General features: G+C 41.3%; 1 protein-coding gene across 3 annotated transcripts in view; it reads right to left on the bottom strand.

The window, feature by feature from the left end:
* Positions 1–16,628, bottom strand: part of KCNIP2 (potassium voltage-gated channel interacting protein 2) — an 808,713-nt gene that overhangs the window by 3,627 nt on the left and 788,458 nt on the right. For all 3 annotated transcript variants that reach the window (XM_033943166.1, XM_033943163.1, XM_033943165.1), the window contains 3 exons: positions 11,188–11,295; positions 10,265–10,369; positions 5,275–5,337 (listed from right to left, as the gene is read on the bottom strand). In XM_033943166.1, the coding sequence (XP_033799057.1) occupies positions 5,275–5,337; positions 10,265–10,369; positions 11,188–11,295 (276 nt within the window). The remainder of the gene's footprint in view (positions 1–5,274; positions 5,338–10,264; positions 10,370–11,187; positions 11,296–16,628) is intronic.

Genomic DNA, 16,628 nt, shown 5'->3' with positions numbered 1-16,628 from the left:
TGAGCACTCCGGTGGTTTCTTCAAAATCGCCGAGCCATTCTTCAAGAGCGGCGTTGGCATTTGGCAACAAAAAAACAGCGATTGGTCCAGTGACAGCCCTGCTAAAAAGTGCATCTTGTGGCATGTGTTTTGACTGCATTATAGCTCTCTTTGGCAGCGGGAGAGATGCTATGATAGGGAGAACAGTAGAGAGTGGAGAGGGACAGATTCTTCAAACTTTCGAAAAATAAAAGAACAAGAGGGCATTCGGAAAAGTTGAAAGGGGACAGATTCAAAACGAATGCCAGGAAGTTCTTCTTAACCCAGCGTGTGGTGGACACCTGGAATGCGCTTCCAGAGGACGTAATAGGGCAGGGTACGGTACTGGGGTTTAAGAAAGGATTGGACAATTTCCTGCTGGAAAAGGGGATAGAGGGGTCTAGATAGAGGATTACTGCACAGGTCCTGGACCTGTTGGGGCGCCGCGTGAGCAGACTGCTGGGCACGATGGACCTTAGGTCTGACCCAGTGGAGGCATTGCTTATGTTCTTATGGGAGAGGAGGAGATAGTGGATGCTGCAGATGGACCATTTGGCCTTTATCTGCCATCATGTTTCTAGGTTTCTATAACCATAAAGCTCTATGACATCACAATGCAGGTGCAAAGAGCTTTAGCCTATAGGAAGAGGAGATGCAAACGTTAAGAGCCTTAGCCAATGTGTTTCCAGAGAGCGTAATAGGGCAGAGTACAGTACTGGGGTTTAAGAAAGGATTGGACAGTTTCCTGCTGGAAAAGGGGATAGAGGGGTATAGATAGAGGATTACTGCACAGGTCCTGGACCCGCTGGGCCGCTGCGTGAACGGACTGCTGGGCACGAAGGACCTCAGGTCTGACCCAGTGGAGGCATTGCTTATGTTCTTATGACCGTCCAAATCATATCAGGAAGGGGACATAGTCCAGTTCTAGGTTGGCTCTGGCTGTTGGTTAGAGCAGAAAATGAATGATCAGTGACACTTCTCTTCCGCTGCTGTGTATAGCCCCCAGTAAGTCAATTTCCCTTCTTTGTTGTATATCTCTGTTCTAAGATGTGATTGAAGAATAAGAATAACTAGGACTTCCTCTTTTCCCTTCAGAATTCTTGCAGATTCCATGTTTGTCATTTTCTGTTTCAATGCTCTCACATTCATTCCATCATTGGCCATTTCTATATTTTTGAGGGTCGATGATTTATGATCACAGACCTACTAAATAAATTCAAAATATTATCATTTCTCATAGGCTTAATGTAGAAAAGACATTGACATCCTTCCTCACTGATTGTCCCATCAGATTTTAGCTGTGATGGGCACTGATGAAAACCTCAGAGAGAAGATGATATGTCGTCTGTCCACTTGCTTCTGGCTACAGATAAAAAGAGAGCTTCAGTTTCTGTATAGGTTAGGTATTTAAGAGTTGCGAGTAGAGAATGGCACAGGGACAAATTTTTCCCCATCCCCGCAGGAACTCAATTTCCCCGTCCCATTCCTGTAAGCTCTGCCTTAACCGAACGAACTTTGAACACTTATGATTTTAAAGTGTTTGAGGTTTGTGCAGATGAGGACAGAGCTTAGGCATTGGTGGAATGAGGCATTATGACATCACAATCTGAGCTCTAGAATGTTGCTACTTATGATTTTAAAGTGTGTGAGGCTTGTGCAGATGAGGACAGAGCTTAGGCATTGGTGGAATGAGGCTTTATGACATCACAATCTGAGCTCTAGAATGTTGCTACTTATGATTTTAAAGTGTTTGAGGTTGTGCAGATGAGGACAGAGCTTGCAGGAATGGGGCAGGGGACAGGAAAAGAACTCGTGGGGATGAGGAATATTTGTCCCTGCGTCATTCTCTAGTTCTGAGCACAAACTGTGCTTCATTTTATATATGCATACATACACAACAAGTCCACATACACACACACACTATATATACGTACATACATACATGCATACTCGTGGGTCAGTATTCAATGGCAGTGATACTGTTATTCATATAGGTGGCAGTGCAGAAAACATGCAGAAAGCGTCACCACCACTTGTTTTATGTATAGTGGTGGTATTCGGCACCTATATATAGAGAGAGCTATACAGTTTATTAAAAACTTTTTTCGGGGCAAAATTAAACCACGTAGTTTTACTGATACAGGATTATTCTAGGAAGTGTTACCATTTATGCACTGAACAACCATATAAATTATTCAAATGACAGCACAAAGGCATATAAATGCCAAAATTCTGCCTAATAATTATTCTATAAGTGCACTGCATATTTGACAGGTAGGCATTCACATAGGTAGAGTCTGGGAAGGATTCACACTTGTGCACTAATCTAGAGAATACTATAAGTTACATGCATACACCAGGTGTGGATACGGGCAGACTTTGGCCGTAGATTGAGTTAGGTGCCGGTATTTTAGGCCATGAAAACCCTGGCCTAATATACCGGCACCTAAAATTATGACACCTACTAGCCCCTAACTTGATTTAGGCGCTGTCAGGTACGATTCTATAAACAGCGCCTATCTTTGAATGACACATGGCAGGTGCCTACCAATTTAAGTGTAATTTATAGAATTAGGCCCGTATTTCTCCTGTTATGTTTATGTTCCTTTATAGCAGCATATCGCAAACTGTGTGCCGCGAGACGCCAGTGAGGAGGAGAGGCACCGGCGCTGGCTGACTGCTTACAGGACGTGCCTCTCACGGCGAGAAGTACATCCTGTACATTACATTAAATTAGTGATTTCTATTCCACCAATACCTTGCGGTTCAAGGCGGATTACATAAAAGTTTTCAGAAATTACATAGAAGTTTACAGGAATAGCATATGAGATGTCGTAAGAGTTACATATGAATTACCAAAGAGTTGTCGAGATCTAAGGTGGTAAGTGTTGGGTAAATAGAGGCATTTAGCATTAGTTGGGTAGTTGGGGGCATATTAGAGTAGAGCAGTGCAACAGCGCCTCTCCTCTCTGCACCTCCCCACCGGCGGTAATAGGAGGCTCAGGGCCGCAGCTGGAGTGCATTCGTTCATGTGCGGATGTCGACGTGATGATGTCACACATGCACATGATGTCATCGCGTTGATGTCCACGCATTTCCAGATACCCTCCAGCCACGGCCCCGCATTTAGTGTACTGTGGCTTCAAAGATTTTGCAGCATACTGCTTTAAAGAATATTGTTACACAGGTATTTTCTTGTAAATTACTCCCATGATGGCTGAATATTACATTACATTACAGATTTCTACTCCGCCATTACCTTTCGGTTCAAAGCAGATTACAAAAAGAGTTATGGAAGATAGGGATACAACGTTAGATCAGAGAAGGTTTCCAAGAGAGGGAAAAGTAGGATCTGGGGTTAGGGAGGGGATGGTAAGAGGGGGGTTAAGTTTTTATCAAGGTATTAAGCTTTATTAAGGGATTTCTTGAAGAGTATAGTTTTTTATTTCCTTTCTGAACATCTTGTAGTCTGGGGTTGTTGTCAATAGGTTGGAGACTTGATTGTCTATCTTCGCTGCTTGAGTGGTCAGTAGTCCTTTGTATAGTTTTTTCCGTTTTACTTCTTTGATTGGGGGGGTAAGTGAATGGGGTGTGTGTTTTTCTATGCCTGGTAGAGGTGGTTTGGATGAGGCGGTCGTTTAGGTAGGTTGGGCTGTCTCCATTTATAGTTTTAAATAGTAAACAGTAGAATTTAAATTGTATTCTTTCCTGGATTGGAAGCCAATGAGAATTGATGAATGCCTCAGTAATGTGATCATGTTTTTTCAATGAATAGACGAGTCTCAGAGCTGTATTCTGAATTGTCTGTAGTTGTTTAATCATTATTGCAGGGCAGGGGAGGTAGAGGATGTTGCAATAGTCTAGGATACTTAGGATTAGAGATTGTACTATGAGCTGAAATTGTGTTTTTTCGAAGAATTTTTGGACTTGTCTAAGGTTTCTCATAACTGCAAAAGATTTCTGTATTGTTCTTGTTAATTTTTTGGTTGCATGGTTGCAGCCACATATCACTTCTGTCTGTATAGCTGGGCATCCTAACCTTGCTACATCAGATCTTCAACCTAGCACTGTAAAAAATAGTGCTGGGATGTTTAAAGGGATCTAGAAAATGTTGCTACCAATTGATGGATAAGGGAGTTAGAGCTAGATGTAATAAGTCAGTAATACCAAATGGATTGCTGTTTGCAGATTCTCTGACCAATTCTGCCCGAGCAATCAATGCACTACCTAGTTTGCATGCAAATGATCTGCACAGAGGTCTGACGTCTGAGCAAATCAGGAACTTAGGCCCCTCCCCATGCATCACATGGGATACAGAGGGAGGAGCCTAAGGCCCTGATTGGCTCAGATGCCTATAACCCCTCCCAAGGGGAGGGGCCTTGGGCGTCTGAGCCAATCAGGGCCTTAGGCTCCTCCGCATGCATCACATGGTGTACCAGGGAGGGGAAAACCCATCATTTTCCACATGGGTCTCGGAGCTGGAGAGACTGTGCTTCTCTCCAGCTCCCAACGTCTACCAAAGGTATAGGGAGTTCAGGGAGTGGGGATGGGGTTCGGGGGAGCATCTGGTAGCAGGAGGGAGTGGGCATCCCTCCTGCCTTTTTTTTCACAGGAGGAAGGGGGGAAGGTAGGGGATGGTTGGAGGGGCGGTGGTGTGGGGGGTCCAGGACCGGGTGGGGGCATGGTGCGGGGTATTTTGCAGGGCAGGAGGGAATATGCATCCTTCCTGCTATTTTCACTACCATGGGAGGTCACAGTGCCAGTTTGTTGGGGGGGTCATTGGGGAGGGCTGTCATTGGCGGTGGGGGACTTTTTTTTCTTTTTATGGGACAGATATTTTGCGTGTATAACACATGCAAAATATGTGTGTAGACCTGTCGGTTTTTTCCAATGGCTAAAACCCCTGTTTTTTTGTTGTTGTTTTTTGCATAGCCAAGCAATGTTAGTGCATTAATCACTTGGCTACTTTGCACGGGGTTTTAGCTAATTTGCATGGCTGGATCGGAAAATGAGCGATTGAGGGAAAAACGCGGTGAGTCATTTTGTACATCAGGTCAGGAAAAGCGATCATCACTAAAGCAGTGAAAATAGGTTTAGCGACGATCGCTGACTTTAGTGCATCTAGCCCTTATACGTTTAATAGATGCTCAAAAGGAATACAGATTAGTCCTTTTGAATATTGACCCAATATGTGGCTTATTTAAATACAAATACATTATCGAATAATAAAGAACCAAATATAGTCTCACTGTTTACCTTCTGACAAGATTCAATGAATTCCTCAATTGTCACCACGCCATCTTTATTTCTGTCCATTTTCTGAAAATAAGATATTTTTATGAAGGATATAACACAGTAACATAGTAGATGACGGCAGATAAAGACCCGAATGGTCCATCCAGTTTGCCCAACTTGATTGAATTTAAATTTTTAAAATTTTTCCTTCTTAGTTATTTCTGGGCACAAATCCAAATCTCTACCCAGTACTGTGCTTGGGTTCCAACTGCCGAAATCTCAGTCAAAACCGACTCCAGACCATCTACACCCTTCCAGCCATTGAAGCCCTCCCCAGCCCATCCTCTCCCAAACGGCCATATACAGACAGACACAGACCGTGCAAGTCTGCCCAGTATTGGCCTTAGTTCAATATTTAATCTTATTTTCTGATTCTAGATCCTCTGTGTTCATCCCACGCTTCTTTGAACTCCGTCACCGTTTTCCTCTCCACCACCTCTCTCGGGAGCGCATTCCAGGCATCCACCACCCTCTCCGTAAAGTACAATTTCCTAACATTGCTCTTGAATCCACCACCCCTCAACCTCAAATTATGTCCTCTGGTTTTACCATTTTCCTTTCTCTGGAAAAGATTTTGTTCTACGTTAATATCCTTCAAGTATTTGAACGTTTGAATCATATTTCCCCTGTCCCTCCTTTCCTCTAGGGCAGGGGTAGGCAATTCCAGTCCTCGAGAGCCTGAGCCAGGTTAGGTTTTCAGGATCTCCACAATAAATATACATGAGATAGATTTGCTTCTCGAGGAGGCAGTGCATGCAAATCCATCTCATACATATTCATGGTGGAGATCCTGAAAACCTGACCTGGCTCCGGCTCTCGAGGACCGGAATTGCCTACCCCTGCTCTAGGGTATACATATTCAGGGCTTCCAGTCTCTCCTCATACGTCTTCTGGCGCAAGCCTCCTATCATTTTCGTCGCCCTCCTCTGGACCGCTTCAAGTACCTGATTGTAAAACCGCTTAGATAACCTTGATAGGCGGTATATAAAATCCTAATAATAATAATAATAATAATAATTCTTATGTCCTTCGCCAGATACGGTCTCCAAAAGCTAATGCCAATACTCCTTGGGTCTCAAGTTAATAAAATATAGGGGCTGCTTTACTAAGCTTATGCATTCTAATGTGGGACTTTCCTGCAGGCTAACCCCCCTCCCCAATTTTGTATACAGTGCCATACGTTGAACGCACAATTCAGAATTTTGGGGTTAGTGTACACTAATGTCAATGTGCTACCTGCTTAGCATTTCCACACCCATTCTCCACCCCTGACATGACCCCGCAAAAAATTAAATATATACCATGTGCTTAGTGCACGCAAATTGCAAAACTAACCCAGAACACTTTAATGTGTCCTGCTTTAAGCCATTTTTCCTGTGTTAAGTACACATTAGTGTCTAATGCAGTTTAGTAAAAGGGTCCCAAAGTGATACTCAATTGCTTTTTTTTTTTTTTTTAATAATAATAACTTTATTTTGTACCACAAACAGTTCAGAGCGGTTTACAGTGTAAGAGACTGAACATTTTCAGCAAAGATACAATGAGGACTGTACATATTCAGTAAAGGTTTTTATACAGCGAAGAACAATGCAGATTTACCATGCAGGAGACTGTACATATACAGCAGAGATATTTACATAGTGGGAAAAAACAGTGCGAGAGACTTATAGAGCAAAATGCAATGCAAGGGACAGAATAATGCGGTGAAGCGATCCTTTCTACCCCTCCACAAAGCTTCTGATGTGCATACATAGAGAAAAGCTTTCCAGATTTTCAAAGCAAACTGACTCTGGTCTATGTATAGCCGAAGCTTCATAGAAAAACATTAAATTAACCATTTATCTTTTTTTTTTTTTTAATAATTTTTTTTGGAATTTTTAAATTTTATAAAGGTACAATACAACCACCACAATCTCGCAACACTGGGATATATCACCACAGCAAATCACAACATAACCACAACACAATATGTATTACATAGCTGCCACTTCACCGTCAGGGGTGTCTAACCTTTTGGCTTCCCTGGGCCGCATTGGCCGCAAAAAAAATTTTCTGTGGCCGCGCAAACGCTGCAGCAAGACAGAGGAGGGAGCAGGCAAGACGGTAAACACCCGGGGGCAGCAGAGGAAAACACTGCATCGCCCTCGACCAAGGCTGCACAAAATACTTCACGGGGCCGCAGGTTGGACACTCCCGCTCTAAAGCATATCTCCCTACAGGAAGCATATCCCACTATGTTAGGTTGCTTTAAGGAGAATTTTTGGAGTAGTTTTGGTTTTCCGAGTAATATATACCTGTGGCATTTAACTAAAGTGTCCATAACTATCTGTAGGAGTTGTTGCATCTCTATGGAGAACACCAGGAGAGAGAGAGAGAGAGAGAGAAAGGAGGAGAGGAGGAAGGTGCCCTCCTGGGAACAATACAGGAGAGGAGAATAGGGAAGAGGAGAACTCTAAGTGCAATGACTAAAAGAGCTGTCTAGGAGTTTCATTTTATCTTTATATCTTTTGAGAGTCTTTGTTCTTTCCCTTTCTATTGTTTTTAACCTTAAATGTCTTTTCTTCTATTAAGCAGATTGTATTTCTTTTCCCATTCTTTCCTCATGTTTTATTGTGTATAAAATTAGTCTTTATTATATTTTGTAAGATTTAGTTTTTTGTTAGTTATGTTTGTCCCCACCCCAATTTTGTGATTTTATTGATTTGTTCATCTTTTAGAATTTGGAATAAGTGATTAATCAAATTTTATAATAAACTTGAAACTTGAAAATATACTTATATTTTTGTCTTGCCCACTTGTTTTTGCCTGAATTAAAGTCTGAATATATTTTACTTTGGAGGAATTACCTAATAATGGTGCTTTTAATTAAAAATACTTATTCTGCCCGATATTCAGCACTATTTAACGAGCCAGGAACGGCTCCTGCCTGGTTAAATAGCACTTAGCTTAACTTCTTTGGATAAACCTTCGGAAGTAACTCTTGACTCATTGTGGGATCTTATGGCCGGACTAGTGAAGACCATAAGTCCCAAACTCCAGTTAATAGAGGGGAAACTGTCTCAACATTCTACTGAACTTAAAATACTGGAAAATGAATTGACTGCCTCTAATTCTTCTGTTCAAAAGCTTGAACAGGAAATAAAATCATCTAAACAGCTACAAGATGTTCTAATGAAGGACAACATAAATCTTAGAAGAAAGATGGAGAATTTGGAAAATAACTCCAGATACAACAATTTAAGATTAATTAATTTTCCTAAGTTACCATTGGTATCACCTAGAGAAATGTTTAAGAGATATTTTCTTGAAGTTTTGGGGGCTTCAGAATATTCAATACCTCCTTTATCACGAGTTTATTACTTACCTAACAAGAATAAATCGTTAAATAGGTCCTTGGACCAAGGACAATTGGATGTATCGGAGTTATTGGAGAAATCTGATAAAGAGGCTGTAGAACAAAGTACTTTGATTGTAACAGTAGCCCTCTCTATTGATAAAGTTTGGTTGTTAAAATTATTCTTTAAAAATAGACAGAAAGAATTTATGGGCTTTAAAGTGCAGATATTTCCTGATTTATCAAGAGAGACTCAAAAGCGTCGCCGTGAATTTCTAATGTTGAAGCCAGGTGTTACATCCTTAGGTGCTACCTTTTATTTACAACACCCCTGTAAGTGTATAGTACATCACCGAACAGTTAAATATGTTTTCTTTGAACCTAGTCATTTGACTTCCTTCTTAGCGCTCTCTCGTTTGGAGGCAGAAAAATCATAAGCCCTAAGATTATTGATTAATCCCAGCAATCAGCCCTCCAGCTAACTTTAAGAGTAAGAGTGTTCATTTTGTTCAATTATTTTCTTTGTTCTCGCTAAGGAATCTTGGATCCCATAATTTGAGGACTTGAGCATATTAGTTATAATTATTTTAATGTTGTTGAAGCGCAGAGAGAGGGGGGACATGATCGAGACGTTCAAGTATCTTACGGGCCGCATCGAGGCCGAGGAAGATATCTTCTTTTTCAAGGGTCCCACGACAACAAGAGGGCATCCGTTGAAAATCAGGGGCGGGAAACTACGAGGTGACACTAGGAAATTCTTTTTCACTGAAAGAGTGGTTGATCGCTGGAATAGTCTTCCACTACAGGTGATTGAGGCCAGCAGCGTGCCTGATTTTAAGGCCAAATGGGATCGGCACATGGGATCTATTCACAGGGCAAAGGTAGGGGAGGGACATTAAGGTGGGCAGACTAGATGGGCCCTGGGCCCTTATCTGCCGTCTATTTCTATGTTTCTATTTCTTGCTTTATGTTGAATTACTAATCTTGCTTTCTGTACAAGTTATTCTTGATTGTATGATTTGAAAATCAATAAATATATTTAACAAAAAAAAAAAAAAATAGCACTTAGCCAGCTAAATGCTAGCATTCATCACAACATAGCTGGTTAGTGCCAATATTCATTGTCCGACTGGCTAAGTTGAGCGGCCTGATAGACCGACATAAATAGCAGGTCTATCTTTGGCCACTATAACTTAGCCGGTCAGCTAATTAATATCAGCTTAACCGGCTATGTTTTTGGCAGCCAAAGAAACCTGGAAATTCAATGCTAGTCGCTGGATACAGCCCAGCACTGAATTTTCAGGTTCACTGCTGATAGCGGAAGATAGCCGGGCTGTCTCCCGCGGTTTGAATATCAGAATCACTGTGTCAAAGCTACCTTGTTACTTCTGGTTTTTTTATTGTTCCAGTTTAAGCCATACACTCTGTCTCCCCCTTTTCCACCAGGATCCGTTATTTTGTTTAGGAGATCTGTTCTGTTGCTGTACTGTATTTTCCTTGTTTAAACATTTCTTTTGTTTATACATTTCTTTTATTTAGGTTTTCAGGGGCTATCCTTACTCCTAAGCCTATGTAAAATATTGCTTTTTTTGTGTGGTCCAAGGTCTCATGTCTTACCTGGAAAAAGTTTTCCACATGTTCCCTTGGGGCCTCTTCTCGCATACTTGGGTAAGTGTACTTGCCCATCATATCATAAATGGATTTCATAATGTCCATCATTTCCTAAGAAAAGCACAACGCAAAATAATAAGCTAATTCCAATCTGAAGATGGCTTGGGGAAATCCACTGCTTATTCCTAGGATAAGCAGCATAAAATCTGTTTTTTTTTTTCCTTGGGATCTTGCCAAGTACTTGTGACCTGGATTGGCCACTGTTAGAAACAAGATACTGGGCTGGATGGACCTTCGGTCTGTCCCAGTATGGCAATTCTTATGTTTTTAAGCTGTCCAAAGATGCTGCCAGCCACATAAGGTAAGAGAAGAGTTCTTTCCTATGATTGTGGGGAAAAAATTTATTGTCTGTCCTTAGCTTGCAAAGGATAGATTGGATTCTCAGGATTCCGTTCAGTAAACCTAATATATTTGCTTCTACATTGTAATTAGTTTTCAGAAATCATTAGTTATGCTGCAGCAGAATATAGATATACTGTATACAATTTCTACATTGTGTAATCCTTCATTACACAAAGGACTATTTTTGTAAGCTTGCTTGCCATATTTGCTATTCATTAGGAGTATCTTATAATAATATATATATTTCCGCCTTGGCAATTCCCTTTTTCTCCTGAGAATTCTAGGGCCAAGCATAGGTGCATATCCTACTTCTAGCAGACAAGACTAGAGTAATTCTCATAGTGTCTTTGAAGACCCAACTCAGGGATTAATCTGGTGATCTTCTGCATGGAAGTAGACAACACTTGCCACCAGAGCTACAATGCCAGCTGATTCCCAAGCCCTAACTGGTTAAAAGAGCACACTTCTTCTAACATAGTGCCATATGAGAGCCACTACATCTGGTTCTAATTTATTTTCATACATACCTCTTTTGTAATACAGCCATCTTTGTTTAAATCATAAAGGTTGAAGGCCCAATTGAGCTTGTCATCTATACTCCCTCTGAGAATCACAGATAACCCTGATACAAAATCCTAAGGCAGGAAGAAAAGAAGCAGATGATTAACAAATTCATGTACTTAAAGGGGATAATGTTATAAACTCATTTTTATTTTGCTTTGTGATATTTATTCCAAAGCTTTTAAATTTATACTCTGTAAAGTGCCTGGTTGTAGATGGTAAATACATTTTTCAGATAAATAAATATTTATTTATTTGAATTTATTTACTGTTTTTTTTTTTTGTTAAGAAATTCACCCAAGGCAGTGTACAGCAAGCATAAGCTGGACATAGGCAATGGACAATTATAGCAGACAAAATATTTAAATAACAGTACACGTAATGGCATAATATGCTATTTATGATGTCAGCAGAGGTAGAAAATAGAGAAAGGCATTTTCAATATGACATCTAAATCCAATTTTGGATGTTTGGGAAAAACATTCTTTTTCAAAAAAATATTTTATTGAGTTTCAAAAATATTTAACAGTGCAATATACAGATTTAGAAGCATAAAATAAAACACGAAAAAGCACATAAAACTTACCAATACCCATAAGCCATCATTTTATCCCCCCACCCTTCTATTGAGTAATCAATAAGACACAAATAAATATATACTTTCAAAATCCTTCCCTTATTTAAAATAATAAAGTAATCCCTTCCTTCCCCACCCACCCTGGATGTGAATAGAATTAAATCAAATTAAAGACAAAAATCAATTATAATGGGAAAAACATTCAAAATCCAGTAGAAAAAATGACCATTTTCAAACTAGAAAAATATCTTTCTTTTTTTTTTTTCAAAAATGGCCATTTCCTAGATGTATTTGTCTTCAGTATATCTATTTTTTGAACCAATTTTTGAAAAAAAAAAAAAAGTTCAAAAGTAAAACAAATATTGGGACATAGGAGGGGCCAGAATTCTTAGTAGTCTGGCCACACAGACATCCTAGAAGAGCAGTGGGGCACTGCAGTGAATTTCAAACATAAAAGTTCCTAGGTATACAGCTCACCATAACCCCTTTACATTGTATGGGGAGACCTCCAAGACTTACCCACAGCCTACTGTACCCAACTGTATACTCCAATAACTTTTATGCTTGCAGGTGTCACCTATATGTCAGTACAGTATGTTTTTGTAGACTCACACTTTCCACCACAAGTATACTAGTTAGAGTGGGATATGGGTCTGGGTCCCCTTCTCTGCAGTCCACTGCACCGACCACCAGGCTACTCCAGGGACCTGTTTGCTGCTCTAGTAGGACCATAATATATGACAAGTATGTACTTTTTTATTTTTTTATAAATCTTTATTAATTTTCAAAGCTAATACAAAGTGCCATGAATTATATATACATTAATAACAAAATAAGCACTTAAATTCCATTAATAACAATGCAGAAAATAAATATCCCTCCCCTCCCATCTAACAATTTAATCAAGAAATGAACCAGAAAGATATCCCCCCCCCCACCCCGTCCTGAATATGTATAAAAATAAACTAAAAATTTTAAACAAAGACAACTATGTTGAATTAACCCCAAACCAAATTTAAATAATTTGCTATTCCCTAATATATCTGCATTCATCTTTTCATATTTATAACCTAAACATAAACTGGCCCACCAAAATGGAAAGTTGAGGCGGTCGCAATTTTTCCAATTGCGGGTTATCATTTGCTTAGCGATCCCTGTCGTAATCAAGAAGAGCCTGCCTTTGTAGCGATCCATGGGAGGCTCGATATGCAGCAATATTCTACATATAATTGCCTCATATGTCAAAGGGATTGTTGATTCCAGTATGAGGTTAATCTGTCCCCAAGTATGTACTGTTTCATTCACAACTTTATGGGGTAGTTCAATAACCACTGAGAGAGTAAAAAGGGACCATGTCTTCATGCCTCCAGTGGTAATCTAGTCAGTTTGGCCACCTTGTTGGCACTTTTTCATTATTAAAACAGGTCTAACCTCAAACATCTGTCCATTTGCTGCGGTGTTCCATTGTGCAAATCATAACTCTGTCCTAATCCCACCCAAAACAAGCCCCCGACTTGCCCCTTGAGATTCAGACGCACTTCAGACAAACAGTATAGAAAACCGTCTAAACAATGTGCCTCGAAAATGGCAATTTGGATGTTTAAGCAAATAAAACATCCAACTGCGACTTGATGCCATTTTTTAGACTATTTTCTCTTTTGAAAATGAGTCCCATTAGCAGAATTTCAGAGGGGAATTATGAGAATCCAGATAAGACCTGCATGAAAATGTAGGCAGAGAGACCCCTGAGACCTGGGGGAGAATTCGGATTAAGACCTGCATATATTGTAGGCAGAAGACACCCCCATGAGTCCCCCAAAAGTTATACTTCTAAGAGAGACATTGTACTTATGAATTCATGCTTCTGGACATTCATATTTCTGCTTATCAGCAAGAGACAGTCCCAGTAACTGGAGAAGGCCATTTTCGAAAAAGATGTCTAAGTGTGACTTGGACATTTCTCACAAGACGTCCAAATTCGGAAATGGAGAAATGGTCTATTTTCAAAACTGCTGGACAATCGTCTACTTGGATGGCTTGACCGCCAGGATGTCCAACCTCAGGATGCCTAACTCTATTCCCATTTTCAACCACTGAAACGTCTAAGTTGAAAACATCCAAATCTAGACCACTTAGATGTGGGAGGGGCCAGCATTGTAATAGGCTGGCCGCATAGACATGCCAACAGAGCAGTGGGGCACCTTAGAGGGCACTGCTGTGAACTTCACATAAAAGGTGTCATGTGTACATCTCATAGCCCCCTTATAATTTAGGGTGAGCCCTCCAAAACTCCCTTAAAACTTACTAGACCCACTTGTCTACCACCCCAATAGCCCTTATGGCTGCAGGTGGCACCTATATGGCATGATAGTAGGATTTTGGTGGGTTTACACTTTCCACCATATATGTACTGTGCCTGTGTCCTCCTCTCAATGGAAGAAACAAAATGGCCACAGGCAAAACTACACAACAGTGAAAAAACAAACAAACAGCAAAAGAGTATATAAACCAACCCATGGGTAACTCTGTGAGGGAAAGGACTTAAAAAAACTAAACTGTAGACAAAATCCGAAGTCTAACAGTTATGTTGGTTTAATTGCCATTCATTAGTCATGAAACCCCCCTTTTTATATTATTTTCTGCTTTTTGTAAACTTTTAGTTTTAACTTGGTTCAAATCTTTAAAATATCAAAAACAAATTTTAAAATCAAAATTGTCTCTAAACCTCAATTGATTTGAATGCTCATATAGAAAATGCACTTAGCTTAAAGTGTAGCCAACGGGGCCCGTTTCACCCTACAAGATGGACTTCATCAGGGCTGTTCTAAGTGCAGATTCCAGATTTCCATCAAAAACTTCCTCTGCATGAGCTCCTCTGCAGTTATACTATATGATTACATGGCTGGAATGAGACGAAAAGTGTCAAGAAAAGTGTGGAAAAACTTGTAAGTTTCATGGTTCCACATCATTCTCTTCTTGGTTGGGCTGAGAACTTTTTAGGGGTCCCTCATATGTACAGCAAGTGTTAGTCCTCGTATGTGTGACTAACTGGTTAGTTACTTCTTCCAATAATGGATTGGGAGAAGAGCCAAGGTTAGACAGTGAAGTTTTTGCAGGAAGGGAGTGATGTAATCATGTCGTTTATAATTTTCTATCAGTTGTGCTGTAGCATTCTGAATCAATTGGAGCTGGTGCAAACTATTTGCAGTTGCACCAAAGTAGAGTGCGTTACAGTAATTCAGCTTTGATATTATCATGGTGTGAATCACCGTGACACAACTTGTCTTCTTAATGTATAGAAACAGCATTGTGGTTGTCGCAGATGACAGATGCAGCTCCTGAAGGTTGCTTGGATTTGGGGGATCAGCATAAGTGTTAAATCTAGCTGTACCCTAAAGGGCTGGCATCCCACCTGTAGGCGGTGGTAGGTGTCCTACTGCTGTTTACCAGGGATGCACGTTTAAAAAAACAAACAAACCCAAGGCAGGATGCCTACACTGTAGGTGTTTGTCATGGGTCTAAGGAAATGAGTAGGGACAATTAAGCTTACCCAAGGCTGGGCGTGGGTTTGCCCAGAAGTGGCCCTGACTGAGCTTAAGCGGCCCTAGGGCCGCCACAGATGCCTAAAGTAGACGTGGCCGGCTGGGCTGATCACAGCAAGGAAATCCCCAATCCAGCAGGCCTCCCCGAAGCTGATTGGGGGTAAAATACTCCTGCCATTATCAGCTGAGCTGGCTGTGGCATGGGACTCCCCAAAAAGTACCCCATGAACCCCCAACACCTCCCCTGAAGTGGCCAGGCAGGAGAAGCCCGCTTCCTCCTGCCGTTACCCCCCTCCCCCATCCCCCCCCGAAGTAGCCTGGGAGGATGGATGCCCACTCCTTCCTGCTGCCACCCCTCCGACCCCCACACCCAAAGTAAACCGACAAGAGGGATGCCCACTCACTCCTGCCACCACTCCCTGAACCCCTGCCACCCCTTGAATCTTAAACCCCCCCCCCCCCGCCACCCATCAAACCTCCAGATCCCTACCCCCCCCCCGTACCTTTGTAGAAGAATGGCCGGTTGGAGGGATGCTTACTCCCTCTGGCCAGCAGGCCCGCCTCTTCAAAATGGTGGGCCTTTCCCTTCCCAGTTCATTCTGGGACTCTGGATAGGTGCACGAGCTGCCCGGGTCTCTGCGGGCCACTACTGACTCACGAGCCTTGCAATAAAGACCACTGCTGTAGGGTTACTAGAGATCCAATTTTCCCAGACAAAAGTAAAATAAAAAAGCCCCCTGGACTCCCGACAGTGACTTCAAAAAGAGGACATGTATGGGGAAACCCAGACATCTGGTAACTAGGTTCACGGAGGGACAAAGACAGAGTGGAAGAACAATGGAAAGACACTTTTATAGTGAACCAGATGTGACTTATGGTTATAGATCATACAGAACTGTTTTTTTTTTAACCTGTGCCTGCCAACACTGAAAGAAATTGTGAATAGTTGGTTTTGCAATCTACAATCAAATTAAAGAGTTCCAGTTTATTCAGTTACACCTTAGCCTCTGCCTGATTCATGAGAAGCAGTTAGGGGGATGGCTGTGCTGTGACTGAAGACCCCAAGATTGCAGTCCTCCAGCCTACGCCCCAAGCTCAAGAGAGACTGTGAGATTGTGACCTAGTGTGAGCTGTTGATTCATTTTTTTTGTGACACCCCGACCCCAAAGAGCTGGCTGGAGCCCATGGGCTGTGTGCAGGCGGAGCCAGGCTACACATAAGTGATGGACTCATTTGAATTGCTAAGTCAATGAACAAGTGCTAAGTGGAAAAATTTCATGCTGGAAAT

The sequence above is a fragment of the Geotrypetes seraphini genome, chromosome 4 (genome assembly GCF_902459505.1).
Source record: "Geotrypetes seraphini chromosome 4, aGeoSer1.1, whole genome shotgun sequence".
NCBI lineage: Eukaryota > Metazoa > Chordata > Amphibia > Gymnophiona > Dermophiidae > Geotrypetes > Geotrypetes seraphini.
Note: the sequence above shows the minus strand (reverse complement) of the source record. Positions and strands in the feature narration are given on the sequence as shown.